This window comes from Neolamprologus brichardi, chromosome 12 (assembly GCF_056152115.1).
Source record: "Neolamprologus brichardi isolate AB-2024 chromosome 12, ASM5615211v1, whole genome shotgun sequence".
NCBI lineage: Eukaryota > Metazoa > Chordata > Actinopteri > Cichliformes > Cichlidae > Neolamprologus > Neolamprologus brichardi.
Window position 1 is genome coordinate 16,980,551 of NC_142115.1, and position 23,239 is coordinate 17,003,789.

The following is a 23,239-nucleotide window of genomic DNA, read 5'->3' on the forward strand; positions in this document are numbered from 1 at the left end:
GTACATAATAAAGATGCTCCTTCTAATTTGTCTATATTAGACTTTGATTGGCACCAATTTTAGACTCCAGCAGATGGAGGCATTACTAAATGTTGGTTATGAATAGTTTGTCTGTTCTAGTCCTTGGTCTGACCATCCATGGTTTTGAATGGTCGAGCAAGCTTTCACTAGCTCGTCCCGGTTACCCACTCCTCTCCTTTATTATTATTTTTTCAAAACACAAAGATGTTGCCATGGTGATGTAATTGAAAATCATTACATCTCAAACAAGTATTGTTGAGGTGACTATTCACAAGTCTCACCTTTTTGTCTTCCTGTTTTTTTTCCCCTTCCTAGTAAAAAGGAAGTGCAAAATCCATCTGTCCTTAGTGCATCATTGTGCAAAGGCTCTTTTTTAATCCCTCTTGCGCTGCCCATCCACCCCATAGCCAAACCTATTCAACACAGGGTCTTATTCACCACTTTATGATATAAAACACAGAGCTAGTTAAAGTTCATTTGAGTTCAGTTAAATCTTGAGGGATTCATCATTACATATTTACTGGCTGAGGCTGATCTTGCTGTAAGGTTCTACCCTCGTCCCATTGATCTAGTGCGCATGTTCACTCCCGAGGTTACAGGACGTGCTTCCATTTGCATAAGGCCCTGGGCAAGGTTCTTTCCACCATTGATTGGCCTGTCCATGAGCGCCCCGTGCCTTCTCACATTGATCACTTTGTTTTTTCCCGGAGACAGTGCTACTCAGAGTTCAGCTGCAGCTCTAGCATATCAGACCTGCCGGAGGAAGAGAGAGAGGGACCGACGGAGGGAGAAAGGAGAGGAAAAAGAAAGAGAGGGGCAAGTTGGAGTCATAGCTGATAGATGGAAAACCAATAATAATGCACCGATATCTTAATGCTTTACATACTTTTTCTATGAGTTTTAGAACTATCAAAGTAGGAAACACTTTCCATTGCCACCTACGTTATCCCTCTTTCAGCCCGTGTTTCCTCGAGTAAGCTGCTTAAGAAAGTAGGATTCAATAAAATCGCACACAATAAAATATATAAAACATTCAGCACACTCAAACATATATTGCCTTTTCTTCTCCTACCTGAAGTACTGCTGAAATTGAGCAGACCTCCTCCCTTCCTGTTCATCCTCGCCCTGGTCTGCTTGTATCAGTGTGCTACAGAGCAAACTCTCCTCTAAGCTGTCTGTTACTTGTTTTCTCTCTCCCTCTCAGTAAAACTGTCTTCCTTGTAGGCTGCTTGGACAGTCTTCCCTCACTTTACCTTTCACTTCCTCAGAGAGGATGCTGTCTGGGCTTGCTCACGGTTTCTCTGCTGTCAACCATCCATAGTCTTACTGTAGTTGTGAATTCTTATAAAGGCTGAAGAGGTACAGCTATATTTCTTAAAGTATTTACTGAAGTAGACTTATTTCACTCAGACAGGTCTAATCATGCAGTCATGACTTTGGGTGTCGCATAAAGCCATACATGCGTTTTGACTTGTGCATATGTGCCATTGTGTCTTTATCCAGCATGGCGTCAGTAGCGGCGCAAGGATCAGATTCCCATGATGCACCTCTTCTCTTTGTTCTGCTTTGTGAAAGCAGTGCGCAGCTTTGTCTGCCTTTCCCGTTCCACTCGGCTCGTTGCCTCAGCGGCAAGGTCTCAATCTCTTCCCTCTCTTTTTCTTCAGACCTCTATCTTTCTTTTATTCGCTCTTTAATACTCATTGGGCACTGTTATCCATTTCCCCCCCACTCCTCTCTTATTTATTGCCTTTTTCCTTTACATGGCAACCAAATTCGCCGTAATTCTTACTTTCCCTTTGCCCCTGTTTTTTTTTTTTTTTTTTTTTAAATGTCAAACCACTCCCTCCTGCCGCTGCTTTTTGTGGATAAAATACTTCTAAGCTTCTTTGGTGACCCTCCTAGTATCTACTTTCTTTTACCACTTAAACTCACCTCTTTTCATTTTCTTGTTTTTATTTGGTTTCATGGTGTATATGGTATTTTACTTTGTTCTTTGCTCTTCCCCTTTGCTTCTGATTCAGTCACTTTCTTTTCCCTTCCCTCTCTTAACCTCAACTTCACACCAGATTTTGCCGCTCTATTCTTTTCCAGCGATTCTTATCCTTCACTCGAGAATGACCTCACTCCTCTCTCCTTCACACTATTTTTTTTATGTCTTTTAGATTTGTCTTTTTCAACCATCTCGCCCTAAAACCACTCATTTTTCCCAGTGATTCATCATTCTCGCACTTCATACTTACACTCTTAAAGAAGAAGAAAAAAATCCCTCGAGTGCTGTTTATTTTGTGTGAAATCATTTTAAATTAAATAGCGATCTCAACCTTATAACTCAGTACCATCAAGTATGTCAAATAAGTGATCGTAAAATGCAAGTTTAAAAACTTTCCCCAAATATTTAATATTTAAGTGGATTATTTTTTTCTCCTTTTTTACTCTGACTTGTCTTCTATCATCTCGCATTCGCTGTTCCCACTGTGGTATTTTCATGCATTCACCTGCTGTGTCTGGGTGTGTCATCTGGTTACGACCTAGGTCACCTTCACCGAAGAGGGAATACAAGTGCTTGACACGAGGTTTGAATGTGTTGAAGATGACATGTTGACAGCTCAAATGAATCACTTGTCACGTGTCATTTTCTTTTCTTTCCCACTTATTAATCCTTCGGTAAGAATACAATATAGGAAAGGAATCTCGAGCCCGTACCGGGGTTGCAAATTGTCACGCAAGCATCGCTCGATTTCGACACTTGGAATCCAGTTTGCTTTTACGTTTTTGTTGTCTTGCTTTTTATTTTTCCCCTCTGCCCTCAAGACTGTGAATGGTCTCATTCTGTGGCAAATGTAGCAGGGAGAATACGTCTTAGGGATTGAAAGGAGAGAAAGTGTTGTGTTTGAAAAGCTGTGAGGCACAGCTAGGCGGATCCTGGTGCAAATGTCAGTGAACTCAGTGACTCTAGGGTTGAAGTTTAAACCCTCTCTCATTTGCTCTTCTTTTCTGTCTTTCTTTTTCTTCTCTTTTCCCTTTTTGCTTTTGTCTTTCAAACGCTGCATCTTCTTCCACTTCATCCTCTATCTCTCTCCCTCTTTCTCTCTCTGTCTGTCTACGACTGCTTTTAAAGTTCAGTGACTGCTGTGTTGGTATTCTGTGGTATCGGTCTAAACCTTAAGTACCAGGGTCACAGGAATTTTTTAGTGCCTGTCATTTTTTTGTGTCAGTGCATAACTTGCAGTGCGTAACTTGTGGGGTTTGTTTTCTACTTATAACTGCAGTGTTTAAGCCAAAGGCACATACTGATGAGACTGATGGCAAATGGAAAACAGGCAGTGCCACAGTGTTTCAGTCGGTTCATTTTTTTCTGCTTTTTAAACTTGGTTTATCCTATATAGGCTATTCAGCTGATGTATTCCCAATTCTATAGCCTTCAATACTCACGGAAAGCCTTGTTTGAATCCTTTATGGCAGTTTTTTTTTTCAGGGATGCGTTTTAGTTATGTACCTGCAGTAAAACATATTTAATTTTTTAAGCCTGGAAAGCCGACAGTGAAAAGAGATGAACTGTTTTATGTGCCATTTTAAGGCTTTATGTGCTGTGAAATACGATGGGGTTATGAAAGACCAAAGGAAGGTAGAGTGAGGAAGGGAGAAGGAGAGTGAGGCAGAGACTCCTGGTGTGGAGCACCCTTTGATGTCTTAGCCGGCTCGGAGTTGAATATGGAGCTCACTGAAGGGTAGGCCTTGTTTCATGGTGGGAATATGAGGCTGATCCTGCGGTCCGATTTAAAAAGAAAAAAAAAATCGTACACACATTCACAGATTTTTCTTTAGAAAATACCATATTTGGGTATAAATGTTTTCATCGTTAAACAAGAGTTTTCATTTTACTCCATAAGGCCTGTTTGTTGTCCCAGTGAACTAGTTTTTGATTCCTCCCTTCATGATGTCAGTAGTTCATGGTTCATATTCAGATCAGTTAGCAGGCAAGGGTCTTTGAAAGCATGTGTGTCTCTGTCTCATATATATTCTGCGTTCCTATTAGATGGCTTCACACTTGACTATTCCTCTGGACTCCACTGACACTGGCTTTCATGCATGGCCTGCCTGTACCTCTTTCTTTCTCCACCACTTACGTTCTTACTTTTGTGGCCTTGAGCATTAAAAATAGCTCGGTGGTGTCAGATAACTTTTAACCCCATCACCACCAACCAACTAACATGTTCAGTAGATCCCCATCCCCCATCGCCGTTTGTTAACATCCATCTCTTCTTCTGCCTTGTTTTCTCCATCTCTCGTATTCCTTTCACCAGTCTGGCTCCTTCCACCCGCCGCCCTGACTGTGCCTTCCACACGTGAAGCCATTTTTCTCATGAATTAAGCCTCTTCACCTCTTGCCTCCCTTCGCCTCTATCTCTCCGCGCTCCCTCGCTGTCCTTTCATTTCTGTTTTCGTGGTGTTGCTTGGGGTGATGGTTAGTTGATTTGGTCTGAGTTCTCTTTGATGAAAACACTAGGGGGCACTGCCTGTCCTTTGTTACCCCTCTCTTTTCCTTAGAAGGTTTCGATGCTTGTGTATTTTTGTATGCATGCTTCGTCTTTGTCTGTGTGACCATGCATGTGCTCTTGTTTGTGTTTGCATTTTGTTAAAAAGCAGTCCCTTGTCTGTAATGGATGACACAGATCTGCACTGAGACAGACAGGAAGGCAGACAGGCGGCAGGTCTCTGGTGGTCACCGGGGCCACTGCTCAGCACCCATCCGCGTCCCCCTGTCCTCACACTCACCCCCTGTTTCTGTTTGGTGAACCCAGGGGTGTGGGTTAATGAAAAGGGCTTGGACCACTGAGAAGAACGACAGTCATCTCTCAGCCACCTCTGCTCACCTCCAGCCCTCAGAGACTCTCACTCCATGACAGGCCCCCCCTCTTCATGTCTCTCTCCCTGTTTCGGCCTCTATCCCCTGGGTCATACCATATCATCTGGCTGCCCATTGGCCGCCAACAAAACACAGCATTTGAAAATGATAAAAAAATAAATAAGAAGGACGGTGGAACATTTTCAGACTGGGGAATGTCTGTAAAAACAAGTGCACGAGAACAATTGCCCTGTTTATTCAAATGCCTAGCAATCGGACTGGGATTTGGATGCCACTGTTGAGAGGAGACGGAGAGGACGCAGACCTTTGTTTCTGTTTTGTTTTTACTCTGCTAGTCGGCAGCTTCTAGTTTCGCTCCACTTCGTGTGGATACCCCAGCAGTACTCTAGTTTTGTTCTTTGTATCCTTTGTATATTGCAGAAGCTATAGTTTGCAATTAGTGACCATGTTCTTTTCCCTCATTTATCCTTAAGCCTGCTGATGAATGTGATTGTTTTTGAAGAAAACTGAATTATTGATTTGTGTTGTTGTCTATGGCGAGGAGACAGCTGATGAGGGGTGTTTGATAGTGCTAATTGGCAGCTCCCATCCATGCAGTGTGTGGTTGGTGGTGGGTTGGGGCTGGGCGAAGTGAGGCGCTGTTATTGTTTAGAGGTGTCAAACCCAACACAGAACAAAGAGGACGGGAGAAATGTGCTGCGCTCGCCCATCAGTGTGCTGAATGCAGCTTATGCACACACGTGCACGCGCGCGTATAAATATATATTTTATATATGTATGAATGCACATGTGTCTGTCCACCCAGGCACATATCTCACACAATAGCACATTACCTGACGTCGTATATAGGGTTCACTCGTGCTGACACGCACACACATACACACAGACGGTGCACACACGGAGAAAAAAAATATTTTAAAATGACAAGATAATCACTACATTCAAACTTACCTTCAGCTCTGCATAAATGCCTTTCTCTGAGATAAACTAATAAATATATTTTCTCTTCAAATGTGCTCCACCGAAGGCCCTAATTACCATACGCTGACAAAGACCTGACAGAAGTGTAATAGTTAAAAGGTAATTTCACTACAAGTAGGAGTTTGGGTAGGGAAAAGGGTCAGTGACACCCCCTCCCCCACTACCACCACCACCACCGAACCTACCCATCCACCAGCCTGCCTCCACCTCTCTCTTTAACGATTTACTCACGCGTTTCGAGGACTTTTTGCATGATTGACTGACAAGGTCTTTTTCCGAAATAGCATCTTCAGTAATAAGAAATAATTGACTCCCCCTAATCAAAAAAGGGTTCATGGAATCCACAAACCCAACTGTAATCTTCTGTGGCATTTCCAGCAGAATTGACAGTCCTCATAGCTTCAGGCTCTATACCACTTTGATTTAATTGCTTTTTTTTTTTATAAGATTAATAATATGCTTTATACGGAGTTATGTGCGTGTGCTCTGTGTGTGTATGTGCGTGTGTGTGCCCATTTTCCTCTTCTACAGCTTTGTTTTTAATCAACAATATCACTTGAAAAGAACTTCAACTGGTGTGCTTTTTTTTCTTGCGAGGTTTACGTTTAATTCGTTAAATACTGTAGTCATTTTTTTATGTACTCAAAAGAGGAAGGAATATTGTTGTTGTTGATCACATTATTATTATTATTATTATTATTATTATTATTATTATTATTATTATTATTATTATTATTATTATTATTATTATAGTCCTCTGATTTGATATTAAATCTGGTCCAACAGAGTATTTTGTGATATAATCTAAAATGAACTTTTTTTTTCTTTATCCGGTCTATAAAATTGGCTAATTGAATTACTTTGTGTTTTCTTAAACTCTGCTTCAGTATTATTTTTTTTTTAGATTTTGGTCTCATGTCTTGATTACTTTGGGCATAAATATAATAATATTTTAAGTGAGCATGCCTTGCGAACTGCAAAGTTTTTTACATGATGGGGAAAATTAACTTGGAGCTACCCCCAGCCTGTCCAATTTGTAATATGGCCTCAACCCCTTCCCCTCTCTTTCTTTTCTGACTCATCTTTCCTCTCGTTAAAAAGCTGTTTTAAATCATGGCTAGTGGCAATGAGAAGTTAATTTCAGATTGTTATATATTACCATTAATTTCATTTGGCCTTCTGTAAATTTCCCTCCCTCACTCTCTTCTGCCTTTGAGTACAGCAAGTTCACAGAGCCTTTTCCTCTTTTCTTTTCTTTTTTTCTTCTTTTTCTGGCCCCTCTCTTTTGTCCTTGCCCCGCGGCACAGGAGACGAGCAAATATGAAGGAGCAGAAGATGATAACTGATGGGAGGAACACTTTCGTTGTCATTTTACCTCCCCTCCCCTTTCCTTTTTTTCCGGAACTTTTTCCCATGTGTTTTTCAAGTGGCCCGGCTAGTTTAAGCACACACTTCTACTAAGTAGGGTAGTATGCTTGTCCATATTAGGGTTTTTTTGCTGTCTACTTTTACTTCTCTTTCTTTTTTTCCTTATTTAAAGTTAAGGTGTATGATTCTCCACCGGGATATTTGCTATATTTGGCCATGAGCAGACACAACCCTTTCAAAGCATGTACAGTAGCTGGACTTTTTGTCTTGATCTGTAAAACTATAAAACTGGATTTGTATGAAAACTAAAAAACTTGTAAAAAGAAAGCTTGAGCTGGGAAAAAAGAAGAAATGGGCTCTGTTCCCAAAAACAACAAGAATGGGGAAAAAAGGATTAAAATTTAGCTGTACTTCACCGTTCTCATAACAAATTTAGAAAAATTGGCTGGAAATTCCCACAATGAAAATTCCAACTCATAGCTTGTTGAAATTTTCTCACTACACCCCAATTTAGAAATGTTGGCTTCGATGCCAACTCTGGGCTCCGTTAGTACAAGAAATCAGTGTTTATCAGCCCCTAAGGCTGTGTGTGTCTTAGAAATGGACAGCAGTACCCAATGGATATTTAACACATTAGCTTTGGCAGAGCAGAGAGTGGTGTGAAAACACACTGATTTCCTAAGTGGCAATCATATCAGCCTCACCATCACAGAGGCAGCAGAGAGCAAACATCTGTGTACGTGTGTGTGTCTGTGTGTGTGTGTGTGTGTGTGTGTGTGTGTGGGTGGGTGGGTGGGTTCAGGAAGCCCTTGCTTTTCCTCAGTGTCAGTATCACCCTGAGTTATAACCCAGAGGTCTCACCCTCCTCCTCCATCCACCCTTGTTAGGCCCTCTCGTTCACTCCCTGCCTCTATCAATCCCATTCTCCCTTGCCCTCTCCATCCTCGTCTCCAACTGAGAGTCACCCATCCAAATCTATGTTAAAACAGGGTCATCCCCCGGTGTACACTTAAAGACTGTCCCTTTAACCTGCTCCGAAATACTTAGGGCTATTATTATAGCTTATAAATCATTAAGAAAGTTTAATTATACAAAAATTTCATGGTAGAAATGTGCAAGCTGACACATGGGAAGGGGAATTTAATGGGCCAGCAAGTCCCAGCACCGTGAGGGAAAATATTGAGGTTAGGTTTCTATTTTACAGCATTGCCGGAGGGTTGGGAGACAGAGAGAAAGACAAGAAAGAAGCACTTTTAGAGTAAAAAAAAAAGGAGAGAAAAGACAAGCAGAAACGAGGAGGCCTGTTTGCGCTGCGCAAAGTAACTTTCCCATTCCAAACTTTAGATTGAAGCTGTTAATATGGCCACTGATTTGGGAACAATAAAGTCACTATCCACGATACCTTGTGTCACTTATGATGAGAAAAATACAATTAAATTAAAAATTAATTTTCAACATGCCACAGTTTCACTTTGTAAATAAAAATTTGTCTAGATAGATTTACAATTTGAAGAATTTCTTTTAGTGTCATTAAGAAATTAAAAAAAATAAAAATTCCAAATTGTAATGTTACAAATATTTGTCCACTTCTTAACTGTCCGTGTAATTTCAGAGAACATTATGGCTGTACTATAAATGTATTATAAATACTACCACTGTCCAGATGTTAATAAGAAATTGTTAAATTTTGTGGTAGTAACTACACCTTGTTGCTGTCCATTTAAGCTGCTGCTTAATTTACCATGTGTTCACGATTTGTAAATAAGCTGTTAGTGAAACCCTGTTGGAATTCAAACATCTAAGTGCTTATGCAATTACATGTCGCTATCAGGAAGAGCGAGTTTGATGTAGAAAATCTGTGACTATGTGAAGAGAGCTTCGCTAAGCTCCAAACAGCCTGGCCTCACCAGCCAGATGTGCAAATGCAAATTAGTCAGGAACCTCTCAGTTCACTTTGGATTTCCACAGGATGTTATCAGCCAGCGCAGGGCAAAGTGCCTCTGGACACAGTTGAAATAGATCATATCAAACCCGTCCCTTATTACCAAAAAAACCCAAAACAAACTGTGATAAGTCCAGGGGGCCAATGTGCCTAGAATCTCTGGCTTCCGGGCTAACAGAAAGTAGTTTAATGAATATACACATACAGTATTACATTTAAAAACTCTCATTCAATCCTGTAATAAACGTAATTTGTATTAAACTAATAAACCTGTAATAAACTAAATTATTCGGGTTTAGGGCTGTCTCTTTTCTCTGTCACACTATACTATTATTTACGATAAACTTTTTTCCGACGCCATTCATCCCTTTCTTCTTGCCCTTTCTCTCTCCTCCTTCCTGTCTTCCGATCTTTCTCTTGTTTTCCATGTGGGCACAAGCGGGGCGCAACGCCCGCAGCCAGCAGGTTTCCTGGCATGCAGCTCCTCATCCTCTGCCTTTTGTTTCCACCAGTGAACAACCATTCTCCACCTCTGCTGTGTCAGTAAATATTTATTGGCCTTCCTTTTCCTCATCACCCGCACTGTTGTCGGTGCGTATCTGTGCGCCTGTGAGTGCGTGTGGTTTGCATGTTTATACACACACAGAATCCTTCCCAGCGCATACACTGACATGCGCTACCTCCCTCTACCCAGTGTCCGGTGCCGTCACTCACACATCTCAGCAATGCCTCCCCGTCACCCCGTCCCTCCACCCACCATCCTCTGTTTCTCTCCATCGCTCCATCATGCTTTTGGCGGACAGTCGTGAGAGGAAACAGCGGAGGAAGTTATTGCAGTTTTCTCCTGCTCTGTCGCTCTGCCTGCCACAACACAAGTTTATGCACCTGAGAGAACCAGAGGGGGGGGGAAACCCTGCAAGTAAATGCATGTGACCTCAGCGAGCAAAACCTCTGCACACTCCCACCACACTAAAGGTTGCACATACACAAACATACTCCCTCTCGTTCCCTAGGGCCCAGTGGCCTCATGCTAGAGAGGCCTTCCTTCCTGCAGTTAAGACAAAGGAAACCGGGGACCGACAGGGGACCTGAGGCCGCTGCTTCAAAGCCACAGGAAGCGCCAGTGTTGTCTCTTCCTGTGGAGGGTGTTGGAGCGTGGAGGGTCAGCTGCCTGTGTTTTCACAGCCAGGGACGAACAAGGATGAGTGTGTTGTGTGTGTGTGTCACATCATTGGTAAGATATCTGAACACGCTGCACTCCAACTCCTGTCCGCCCTCTTTGACCTCAGATCACTTCCTAGCTACACATTAGTATGTAGAAATAAAAGAGACAACACATGTACAAACACACACACATACACCATCATCATCATCATCATTCCCGTGGTCAGTCAAGTTCTGGTTAAAAGCCGAATCCAGATAAGCATAATCAACCTAACTGCTATTTATCTACATTGTCCTCATTAATTTTAGATGGAAATGATAGGAAATGGAGTCTCTGTGAAAGCAGCAGTCAGTTTGTTTTCCCTTGCCTAGTGCTTGCCACTGTCTTTGCAGAGTCCGCACATGCCTTCAATGTGTACATGTTTGCGTGTGTTTGTGTTTGTGCCCCTCTTCCAATGTTGTTGTATATGGATTTATGGGGGTGTATGTGTTAGTGTGTCTGAGCCATGTGTTTTCAAACCTTCCGGTGTGCACCCACATGCGTGTTTGTTTGTTTTTTCTGTGTTCGCCCTGGCTTCTCTGATGCTCTCCTCTTACTCTCTGGCAGGCACAGGACAGTTAATCAATCAAATATTTAAGCAGTGCTTCAGTGCTCAGTGGGTAGTCCTAGATTATCTGTGGCTGTTGGCAGTGCATGGCGCAGCCACATTATAAGCCTTGTCTCTGACTGGCATCATTGCGGGGTGCTTCCCTCTCTCTCTCTTGCTCTCACTCGCTTTCTCTCTTTCTCTCGCCCTTAGCCTCTACTCAGTCTTTGCTCACTCTCACTGACACTCTACATTTTGTCCTTTTTCATTCTCACCTATTTTCTGTCATTCTCTCTCTGTCCCTTGTTTTCCTTTCTCTTGTTTGCTGCACTCTATTCACACTCTCTCTCTCTCTCTCTCTCTGTATAATTGTGGCTTTTCACATTGACTGTCTGACAGTGAGCAAGGCCCCTTAAAGAGCTCTCATCTTTCTGTCTTTGCCTGCTTCTCTCTTTTCTCTCACTCTGCATTCTTTCTAGGGATGAGTCTGCCTGTCTCCCCACAGGGAACTCCATTGTGGATTACCATTCAGTTTTCGCCCAATTATCTAGTGGCTTTTGCTGCCTTTGACACATAATTATCAAAGGCCTAAATAATTGTCTTTATTATTGCCGGTGTTTAGATGTAGCGTCAGTGGAGCAGTCATGAGCAAGGGAGCGTCACGGGGAGAGGAGAGAAAATGAAGTATTTATCTCGACCAGAGATTAGCTTAGCATGCTGTTAAATGATGTCTCGTCGCTTATTTCAACTCCTAGTCCAGATAAATAAACATGATTAATATGCCCCCCCACCCCCTCCCCTCCTTCATACACACACCCATCGCATATCATATTCTGTGTCAGTGGTGAAAATAAGATTATGCACAACAAAAAGTCTAGCAATTAGCTGGCTTTGTAGTAGGAAGCAGCTTAAAGCACTAAACACTGTACTTTACTGAGGGCCGTGTGAGAGGTCAGGTACAAGACACATGGGTTATAGACAAGTCTGCGTGTGTGTATCTGCATCTGTTTGAGCGACTCCAAATGCGTGGGGGTTGGCTGTTTCATAGAGCTTGTGAAAAGCTGGATTTAGCAGAGTTGTGCCAACTGAGGGGGTCAGAATATGTGATATTTGTGGGTCTCTTTAGCAACCAGGCCCTCTGCAGAGAAATCAAAAAAGAAATGGTTTACGAGGAGGGGGGAAAAAGGGAGAAGTAAAAAGAGGGAGAAGGATTTCAAAGTTCATCCAGAGTTTGAATGTATGTGGGTTGAGGGTGAGCTCAAGTCTGCATCGTCAGTTGTGACTCGTGGTTCAAAAGAATGTAAATGTGATGCTAGTTGGGGTCAAATCGAATCCATATCACAGTGAGGGAGTGTGTTCAAAAACTGCACGGCCATGAAAATGGGTAAAGAAATTGTGTTTACACTGTTTTTTTGTGGCGCATTAAATCATGCTATTAACAAATCCCTGATAATTGCGCTGAATTAGACTTACAGTGCTGTTATGATGTAGGATATAGATAAACCACATTAGGCAGGTGATAAACAATTCATCAAATTCTTCTTGGGTGCGTGGCGGCTGCCCTTTAAGTTCTGGCTTCCAGATCAAACCCCAGAGCATTGGTCCCATTTAAACATAATCTTCTACTTATGTTTTAGTAACCCAGAGAAAGCCCATTTGCTTCAGGGATGCTGTTCTGATGTTGACTCTTTGGTCCGATCTCTCTGTGAAGTGGGCCGAGGGAAAAGAGAATTTTCCTCCTGGGGATTAATAAAGTATTTATAAATACTCTTTGTTGTGCACATCTGCCTGTATGTGTCTCCTTTGTCTAGCTTTATCTCCATAGTCCTTTCTGGGGGGTTTTCTCCCACTTTTGATATCCACTGAGCTTCTTATAGTCTTCCACCTTTATACTCCTCTTACATTTTTTTGCACACCAGCCCCACATGTCCAACATCCACCCACACCCATTTGAACTTTACTCTGCTTATCCAGCTGCTCTAGCATTAAAGGAAAGGCCAGCCGAGAGGCGGCAAATGTCTCAACATCTGTGTGTTGGTTTTAGTTCAACAAGTATTTCCACATGTTTCTCTTCCTATTTCCCTGTCCGATACTTGACTGATCACAACAGCTGGCTTGTTTCCTTGTAAAAGCTGCTGTCTGCAGTTACATAGTGAATTAGCACATTTAACATTGCGGGTATACGTGGCTAACACTAACTCACAAGCCATTGTGGTGTGGAATGATGAGTCATATGAAAAAACATGTTACACTGATATCCAATTGAGAATATTTGGCTTCGTGCCTCTGCTTGTGAGTTAACAGCATTACTCTCTTAGAAGAAGATACAGACCTGCTTAGATTATGCTTTCAACATGCAGCTAACCACAGATGTCATTGTGGCTTGTAAAACATGGGACCCAGTGGGTGTCAAAATTACTGTGGTTAACGGCCACACGGCATAGAACACTCTTTCTCCTGGAGTCATTATTTGTCAACCTATTACTCCAAGTGTTACCACAGCCAAGTGCATGTGTGGAGGCATTGCGGCAATGAGAGCTGTCAGAATGAGTGATTGATATAGGCACTGGTGAGAGATGGAGTTCTTTGCTCTTTAATCTTCGGTTGAGGAAAGCAGACTTTGTTTGGTGAGATTTCCTAATTTGTTTTCCCTCCTACTTTTAGCAAATTTACAACAAAGTGAATGTCTTTGAGTAGCAAATCATAGAGAAACTTAAACAAAAAGAAAAGGCTGAGAAAAAAATGAAGACTTTTTTTGTTGTTGATTTTCATATCATTAAAAATTAGGTTGACAGGTAGGCTCTGCCTACCACAACGGAAATAAAAGCTACTGAATATATTCATTTTAAAAGGTAATTTTAGGATTCCAACAAATTTTATTTAACCCTTTGAGGTCTAAGTTGCCATTAGTTTGGTAGTTAGTTATCATTAGATGTCCTCAGCACTAATCCTTACTTTAACATTGGGCAGTCCCAATATGTCATTTTATGTCACCCACACCAAAAATGCCCCCCCCCCCCCCCCCCCCCCCCAAAAAAAAAAAAAAAAAAGAAAACCCCTGCTTTGTCTTTCTCCAAAATATAGGTTTATGATTGGATTAGTGTTATCACTTATTCCTCAGAGGGTTGGGAATTTGTCTCCACTAAAGCAGCACCAGCACACAGTAGCATATGTAACCTAGCATCCTTTCTCTGAGCCATCTTTTTCTATGTACATGCCTTTATCTTTGTCTAATCACTGTCATTCACCGGCTTCTCAGCTTAACAGAACCGCTGTCGATCAGTAGTGATCTTATCTGATCACTATAATTCCTATACACATGCCCACATACATGGAGGCCTACACCTACACAGTTAATTTTTTTTAATTTTTCAGCTATGGCATGCTTCTCATGTCCTCTCTTATTTCTTAAGTACTTTAGAAGTAAAGTAAATGACATGCTGAAGTACTTTAAACAAAGTTAGGCTTACAAAACAAAAGCCTATTTGACACACTGACAAATGTTTAGTTTTACTTACAGTTCTCCTACAGTTCCTACAGTTTTAATATACCAGTGATGTCAACTAAACCTTACCTATATAGAGTATGTTTAAGTTTTTCTTTCAAAAGAAATACATGTTGGAATCATTGTTTTACAGTAACAATAGTAGCAAGCAGAGACTCATTTGTCTGTCCACTTGGGCATTTGAAAAGATGCTGAGATTTCTGCCCAGGCTTGGGCAATGTTCTCGACTAGGTTGAAGTCACATGCTCAGTGTTTTCCATGGGCAGTCAATCCACTCTTGTTTTCTGGTCTAAACTGGTAGTCCTTTCACTCAGGAAAGGGCCCATTTGGCTAGCACCAGAAAACAAGGCCCTGACTGACACCTCCAATTTTAAAAGGTTGACTTTGCAGCTCCCATGGGCCCAGTTCTGCCAGAGGAAAGCTTTTCAGCCAAGCAAGGATGAGGAGGGATTACAGGGAGGAGTGTGTATCAGTGTGTATGTTTTCGTATGATTCTCTGTGAATGAACCTATATGTCTGGACAATGTCTGTCCTTTTAAACTCTAAAGTTGTGTACTTTTTTTATTAAGTATGCTCAAGTGTGTACCTCACCTGTCAGGCTGCTCTATTCTTCTCTGATAGTGAAAATGTTCCTTTGGTAGCCTTATCGGGTAGATGATATGAGTCTTTTGTGCCTTAATAGATCCATTTATCTCTATATACTTTAATTTGGCTAGGTATGGGAGGATGTATTCAAATGCCCAATCTCATTTATTGCATAGCCAGCCGGAGCTGCTCTCTGTGATAGCTCCACCTTTAGACAAACATTCATCTCCTTGTCCCATTTTAAACCAATATGCCCATACATTCATACCTGTGGCTCAAGCCAGTTTTGGTTTAATACCTTTGGGCTTTTATAGGCAAATATTTATCCAGCACAAGTCCCAACTGATGCCTTATATTCTAAACTCTTCCCTCAGCCTTAACCTCACCACTTCTTGGCATGTAGCCATAAACACCTAGCAGTCCACGACACTTTCTAAATTTACTGCTTCCTCAGAGGCACTATGCCGATCCCTTAGTTCAGTCTCTTTCTCAGCTTCTCTAAATGTATAAAGTAAGTGATTGTTAACCTATTGTTGCAAGTCCTGTTCTCTATTCTGTCCTTTTTATCTTAAAGTTGAGTGAAGCGGCTCGTTCCCAAGGCTTGGCTGTAGTACTCCTTGGGGTAGGACCAGCGGTGTGGGAAGTCTATTGTAGTGCGGTAACAAGTCCTTTGTGTGACATTTTCCTTGGCATTGACATTCAGAGGGGAATAGGAAGACGGGCCTACGAACACCACATTCTCTGTGACATGTGAAGGGAAAGGGTATTAAGAATGGGGACCAAGGTATCTGAACGTGCGCAGGAAAGGACATTTGCACAGAACGTGACAAGGACACACTATGGTGGAGCAGTGCTCTTTCATATTTCACTTTACAACATTATGCTCTATACATGAGGTTGAATCTGTATCCTTGGGTTACAAAATTGTCCACTGGGCTATTGATGTCACCAAGAAATATGCATACAGTGCACTCTAAGAAGTAGGCAGTTGGGCCTAATATTCATAAATATATATTTGGTTTGTCTAATAAAATGCATTTGTTTAGATGTATGATTTTCAAAATGCAGGTGTTTATTATTCAAAAGAGTTTATGACTCTTATAATATTCCTCTTTGTCGAGCAAGTATTTCCTCCTCAGCACAAATGACGGTGTTATTAACATGCTGGATGTGTGACTAACACAAGCTTTATTTGTTTTTATTGCAGATGAATCAGAGGGAATTAGAGGTGAAAAACAAAGTATGTGCCGTGGCTCTGACTGATTCCGCTCACAACATCTGGCTACAGGAGACCACAAAGAGCACACAGGACTGGATGCAGGAGGTGAAATAACGGCACAAGCTCAAATACACAATCACGTTTTAAAAGCAGCGATATTATGTGCAGGGATCATGCCAATGATGACTCCCGTCATGACCTGTGAGAAGGCTACCAAGTACTGATTGCTAAGTTATTACTAATTACTAATCAGTAAAGATGGATTGAACCACAGTAATTTTCAAAAATGCGTTTATTTTGGTTGCAGCTATGCAGCTTTAAGTTTCAGGATTGATTTGTGGTAGTTTTTGTACAGTACAGTAGTCCAGAACTTTTTCCAGAAGAATTTTGCTATGATGACAGTCACACAAAAAGCACACACAACCAGGCACATAAACACGCAAACCCAGTGTGGTGGGGTGTGGTCTGCGGTGCAGTGCGGACGCACCTGCACGGCATCCGCAATCATGCCCGCCGTGTTAAAACACAGGGACTCAGGGGTTGGTGGTTATTGTGGTTGTGTGAAAAATGGTAAATAAAGATGGCTCAAAACACGGATCTGTGGTCCCGCCGTGCCTTAATTCCACCACGCCCAGACTCACAGGTGAAAAACAATTGCATCTAATCTATTGTAGCTAGAAACAAAGATGCTCCAAAATGTACAGTAGTCCATCCATGATTTTTCATCTCATGTAAATTGTACAGTACAGTTTGTCTGTATAACCCTACTGACCTACACAGGTATCCTTGACTAACAGCAAACCTAAGATGCCATGGAGAACCATTGTTTGCATGTTGTCCTTTTTTCTTTCGGTCTTCACTTTTTCCCTGGGTGCATGTCAAGGAATAACTGAGACAGTTAACCCTCGCTGGTGCATGCGTATGAAGCTAGGGAGGCGAAGTATCTGTAAGAATGCGTGCATTTGTTCATGTGTGTGGGATAGAAAGCACGTGCACATGTGCATTTGTGTTAGCTTCATTTTAGCATTTGCCCTTTCTAGTGTGACCTCCGTGCCATATGCATCACCTGGGCTCACTCAGTATGCACATACAGATGAGATAACATCCAAGACCAAAGCTGCTGGAGAGCCAGAGATGCAAATGTCATACGCTCACACAACCATTCACACACAAACGCACACATCACATACCATACTTTCATTTGTATTACATCCTCTTCCATATCCCTTGCCTTTTGTTTTTGCTATCTCTGTCAGATGACAGAGATAATCAAATCTATATGTGTGTGTGTGTGTGTGTGTGTGTGTGTGTGTGTGTGTGTGTGTGTGGTTCACGTATTTATGTATGTTGGTTTGATTGGTGGGGATTCAAGGTTGCACTGCCCCCCCTTTCTTTAATGTTGTTTGGCATTTCCTATTATTGATTCTTTTAAGGGACGTGTGGGACACCACATAATTGGCATGTTAAGTAATTTTTCTGTTTGTAATGATTAAACAGAACAATACACCTGAAAAATGACAAAATTATCAGACTGTAGTTTTTGGCTGATTTAGAGAGGAACCCACTTAATTAAAAGGGAACAGGCAGACTGATGCTTTGGTTTGCTCTTTAGGATGCAACAACTACAACAAAAATGTGGGAGAAACGTACATCTACAGATTTCACACACATTATTTCACCTGCCTCTGTTCCTTATAGTTTTAACTCTTAAACTTAGCAATAGAGATTTGTTGCTAATTAATTCTACCACTGTACTCTACGTCTGTCATTCTAAGGAAGAATGTTATATGTACAGTGACTTCATAAAAACGTTGGTTATAGTCTCTTTGAATGCTAACCATATAGCTTTGAGTTCTACTGTTGCACAGTTTTGCTAATAATTAGCTTAAAATGAAGATGTGTGTGTGTGTGTATATATATATATATATATTAGGGGTGCAACAATACTCGTATCGATATTGAACCGTTCGATACAGTGCTTTCGGTTCGGTACGCATATGTATCGAACAATACAACATTTTTAATTTATTTTTATCAACTTTCCTTCTGACGGTGCTGTCTGTGTTGAGCGCTCAGTGGATCTGCGCTCGACAGTGAAGCCTAGACGGAGTAGTCGAACACAGATTCACTGAGCGCAGGACAAGCTAGCAAGACAGAAGTTAAGCTCTCCTTGCAACATGGCAAATTGAACCTCCCCCACCCTCATTCAGATCTGGCGTTTGGAACTATTTTGGTTTTCATGTGAGGTATGACCCTGAAGGTAAGCGCGTCATGGACTAAAGTAAAACAGTATGTTGGATGTGCCAGAAATGCTCAATTACATGGGTGGGAACTAGTGTGTTAGCGCAGTTAGCTCGTTAATGTGTTGGCTGTCCAGCCCCACGCACGGGGCAATCCGCGGTAGCTCATTAAGGAGATTTGCCGTGTTGTGGCGTTAACCTCATTTCAGATTAACGCTGACAGCACTAGTGGGAACACAACGAATATGACTGCACATTTACGCCGAAATCATCCTAGTGCAAAGACAAGTGGAAGCAGACAAAAACAATAAGTAGGCATACTACAAACTTTACCGGAGTCATTTAGACAGCCGTTAGCACATGATTCTCCTTATGGGGACCTGATATGTTTAATATGCTCCTGAGAATATAACCCAGAAGAAGCATATAGTATAGCTTTTATTTTGGAAAGAGCCATTTCTCTGTAATAAACTCTCTTTTCCAAAGATGAGTGATTCCTCAATCAGATACAGGGCTCGCAAAATCGCTAGCCCGACGTCCCGGAGCTAGCAATTTTTCCAGTCGGGCTGCCCTGCCCTGCCCATCGGCCTATCGTAGGAAGGAAAAATATATGTCAATGCTTTTGCATTCTTTTGTAGCTGGGTAATTATGTCATTGGCATCGGTGAGCCACTGTCAATATGTGACATATTGAAATCGCGTTTGAATTTGCGCTTGTTTGTTGCTTTCACTTTGCAATCGCCCGAACTGTGTATAGAAAGTGACAGCACTGATTGGTGAGTGATGATAATTTGCGCACCAATTCCTCTGACATTGTCTTATCAATCATTAGCTTACTATGCAAACATGACAAGTGAAATCTCCCGCAGCAAGCTTAAACATGTGAGAGGTTGATCGCGCAGAGAATCGCTGAGCGTTATGTGAGTGCGTGTGTAAAAGCAGCAGGATATATATTTTAGTTCTGCTGAGCCAAATAAGACAGGTCAGGGTGAAGAAGTGACAGCCAAAGAAAAGCTTACCACGAAACGGAAAAGTTATGACAAATCAGACTATAAGGCAAAAAGAAAGTGCAGCTTTATGGTTTCATGGACAAAAGAATTTCTGTGGCTGCAATATGACAAGCTAAATAACCAGGGCTGCACATAAGTGGTCCGCAGGTGTGCATTCGCTGTGAAAATAAAAAACGCGCACAAGATAAGAAGTTGCAACGCGTGTTTGCGTACATAAGATTTTCTGGAGGGGGACAGACATTTGTTTAGAACTCTTAAAGATGTCGAAGAAGCAAGCTCCTTTAAGCAATTACTTTGGTGTTCCTCCACCTCCAAAGAAATGTCAGAAGGAGTCCGAACCACAAAAGAAGCGCGTATTCTCGGAAAAGTGGTTGCAGGAGGTGATCTGGCTTCAAACAAATGATGAACGCACAGAGATGTGGTGCAGAATGTTCCGTGAAAATTTAATAAATGACAAATTGATAAAAAGGCATGAACATTTTTTTTGTATTGAAAAAATATCGAACCGTGACACCAAAGTATCGAACCGAACCGTGAATTTTGTGTATTGTTGCACCCCTAATATATGTGTGTATATGTGTGTCCTGCGCAGTATCTTAGCTGTTCCTAGGACTGCGCTCTTCTGGACAGAGATCTCCGCTGTTGTTCTTGGGATCTGCTGGAGCCACTCGCCTAGCTTGGGAGTCACTGCACTTAGTGCTCCAATTACCACTGGGACCACCGTCACCTTCACCCTCCACATCTTCTCGAGCTCTTCTCTTAGCCCTTGGTATTTACGAGCTTCTCGTGTTCCTTCTTCCTGATGTTGCTGTCATTCGGAACCGCTACATCGATCACTACGGCCGTCTTCTCATGTTTGTCTACCACCACTATGTCCGGTTGGTTAGCCACCACCATTTTGTCCGTCTGTATCTGGAAGTCCCACAGGATCTTAGCTCGGTCATTCTCCATCACCCTTGGGGGCACCTCCCATTTTGACCCCGGGACTTCCAGGTTATACTTGGCACAGATTATGGCAGATCACGGCACTTGGTTATGGCGTTCAATGTATGCCTTGCCTGCTAGCATCTTACACCCTGTTGTTATGTGCTGGATTGTCTCTGGAGCATCTTTACACAGCCTGCACCTGGGGTCTTGCCTGGTGTGATAGACCCCAGCCTCAATGGATCTTGTGCTTAGTGCTTGTTCCTGTGCTGCCATGATTAGTGCTTCCGTGCTGTCTTTCAGTCCAGGTTTGTCCAGCCACTGGTAGAATTTCTGGATATCAGCCACCTTCTCTATCTGCCGGTGGTACATACCGTGCCGGGGCCTGTCCTTCCATGATGGTTCCTCACCTTCCTCCACTTTCTTGGGTTTCTGCTGCCTGAGGTATTCACTGAGCACGCTGTCAGTTGGGGCCATCTTCGTGATGTATTCGTGGATGTTCCTTGTCTCATCCTGGACTGTGGTGCTGACACTCACCAGTCCCCGGCCCTCTTCCTTCCGCTTAGCGTACAGCCTCAGGGTGCTGGACTTGGGGTGAAACCCTCCATGCATGGTAAGGAGCTTTCTTGTCTTGATGTCAGTGGCTTCTATCTCCTCCTTTGGCCAGCCTATTACCCCAGCAGGGTACCTGATCACGGGCAGGGCGTAGGTGTTGATAGCCTGGATCTTGTTCTTACCGTTCAGCTGACTCCTCAGGACTTGCCTGACCCTCTGCAGGTACTTGGTGGTTGCAGCTTTCCTAGCGGCCTCTTCATGGTTCCCATTCGCCTGCGGGATCCCTAGGTAACAAAATTTCCCAGAGGAACTACAAAATTTCCCAGAGGAACCCACCCGAGGGATGAATAAAGTTTTATCTAATCTTTTATCTACTTGTAACTGTCCTCTATGTCTGCAATGTTGCCTTCTGGTAGTTTGATCCCCTCCGTTTTGACTACCTTCCCTCTCTTTGTTACCATCCGACTACACTTCTCCAGCCCGAACGACATTCCGATGTCATTGGTATATATATCCTGGTGGTGTGGATCAGTGAATCGATGTCTCGTTCACTCTTGGCATACAGCTTGATGTCATCCATGTACAGGAGGTGGCTGACAACTGCTCCGTTCCGTAGTCGGTATCCGTAGCCAGTCTTGTTAATTATCTCACTGAGGGGGTTAAGGCCTATGCAGAACAGCAGTGGGGACAGAGCATCTCCTTGGTAGATCCCGCACTTGATGGTGACTTGTGCTGTGGGCTTGAGGTTGGCCTCCAGTGTTGTCCGCCACATCCCCATTGAGTTCCTGATGAAGGCTCTCAGGGTCCTGTTGATCTTATATAGTTCTAGGCATTCCAGGATCCAGGTGTGGGGCATTGAGTCATAGGCCTTCTTGTAATCAATCCAGGCAGTGCACAGGTTGGTCAGTCTGGTCCTGCAGTCTCGGCTGACTGCTTGGTCTGCCAGTAGCTGGTGTTTTGCACCTCTGCTATTCTTGCCTATCCCTTTCTGTGCCCCGCTCATGTATTGACCCATGTGCCTGTTCATCTTAGCCGCTATGATGCCTGACAGGTGGTGCTGAGGCAGGTTATTGGTCGGTAGTTGGAGGGGACCGGTCTCTTCTGGGGGTCCTTGAGGATCAGGACTGTCTGGCCTTCGGTTAGCCATTCCGGGTGTCTCTCGTCAACTAGCAGCTGGTTCATTTGTGCTGCCAGGCGCTCGTGGAGTGCAGTCAGCTTCTTCAGCCAGTAGGTGTGAACCATGTCAGGGCCTGGTGCTGTCCAACTCTTCATACTGGAGACCCTTTCTTGGATATCTGCCATTGTGATGGTTACTGGACCCTGTTTGGGGAGGTCGCTGTGGTCTGCCCTCAGATCCACTAGCCACTGAGCATTGCCGTTATGGGTTGCGTCCTTCTCCCATATGCTCTTCCAGTATTGTTCTGCCTCCAGCCTTGGTGGTGCTGTTCTCATATTGTTCCCCTGCCACTGAGAGTACACCTTGGCTGGTTCCGTGGAGAACAGCTGGTTTATTCTCTTGCCTTCTATCTCTCTGGTGTACCTCCTCAAGCGGCTGGCCAAGGCTGTGAGTCGTTGCTTGGCAGTTTCCAAGGCCTCAGGTATGGACAGCTTCATGTACTTCTTAGGCACCTTCCTCATCGCGCCTTTCTGCAACTCTGATAGTTGGCTAACCTCCCTCCGTGCTACCTTGATCTTAGCCTCTAGCCTCCTTCTCCATGGAGGGTGGCTGTTCAACTTGTAGCCAAGCATCTCACTGATCACTGCTGCTGTATTGTAAATCAGCTTGTTAGTGTCGGTAATCGTGGCTGTAGGTATCGTCCGTAGTTCTGCATTAACATCATCTAGCAGACCTTCTGAGGGTACTTCACGTAATCTTGGTAACCGGCTACGGGGTGTCCAGGTTTCAAGCTTGGCCATGATCCTATCTTTCAGGTCAGTTCCTCTCGCACTCAACGATCCTTCTCCTATCGCACTTGGGGCTTGGTACCCAATCTCGGGAGGGGGTGATGATATATCCCCCCTGACCTGGCGTCCTGGCTCCCCCTTGCTGTAGCATTTATGTTGTACCTCGTCAATCTCTAGCTGTGAGAGCAGTCCCTTCTTTCGAATGTTGGAACACTGAGCTACTAGTTTGTCCTTATATATATATATATATATATATATATATATATATATATATTAGGGGTGCAACGATACACAAAATTCACTGTTCGGTTCGGTTCGGTTCGATACTTTGGTGTCACGGTTCGATATTTTTTTGATACAAAAAAAA

General features: G+C 43.0%; 1 protein-coding gene across 1 annotated transcript in view; it reads left to right on the forward strand.

The window, feature by feature from the left end:
* The window catches only part of arb2a (ARB2 cotranscriptional regulator A), a 162,490-nt gene that overhangs the window by 82,117 nt on the left and 57,134 nt on the right, over window positions 1-23,239 (forward strand). Inside the window, exon 9 of the mRNA XM_006784093.2 lies at window positions 16,228-16,344. Coding sequence (XP_006784156.2) covers window positions 16,228-16,344 — 117 coding nt within the window. The remainder of the gene's footprint in view (window positions 1-16,227; window positions 16,345-23,239) is intronic.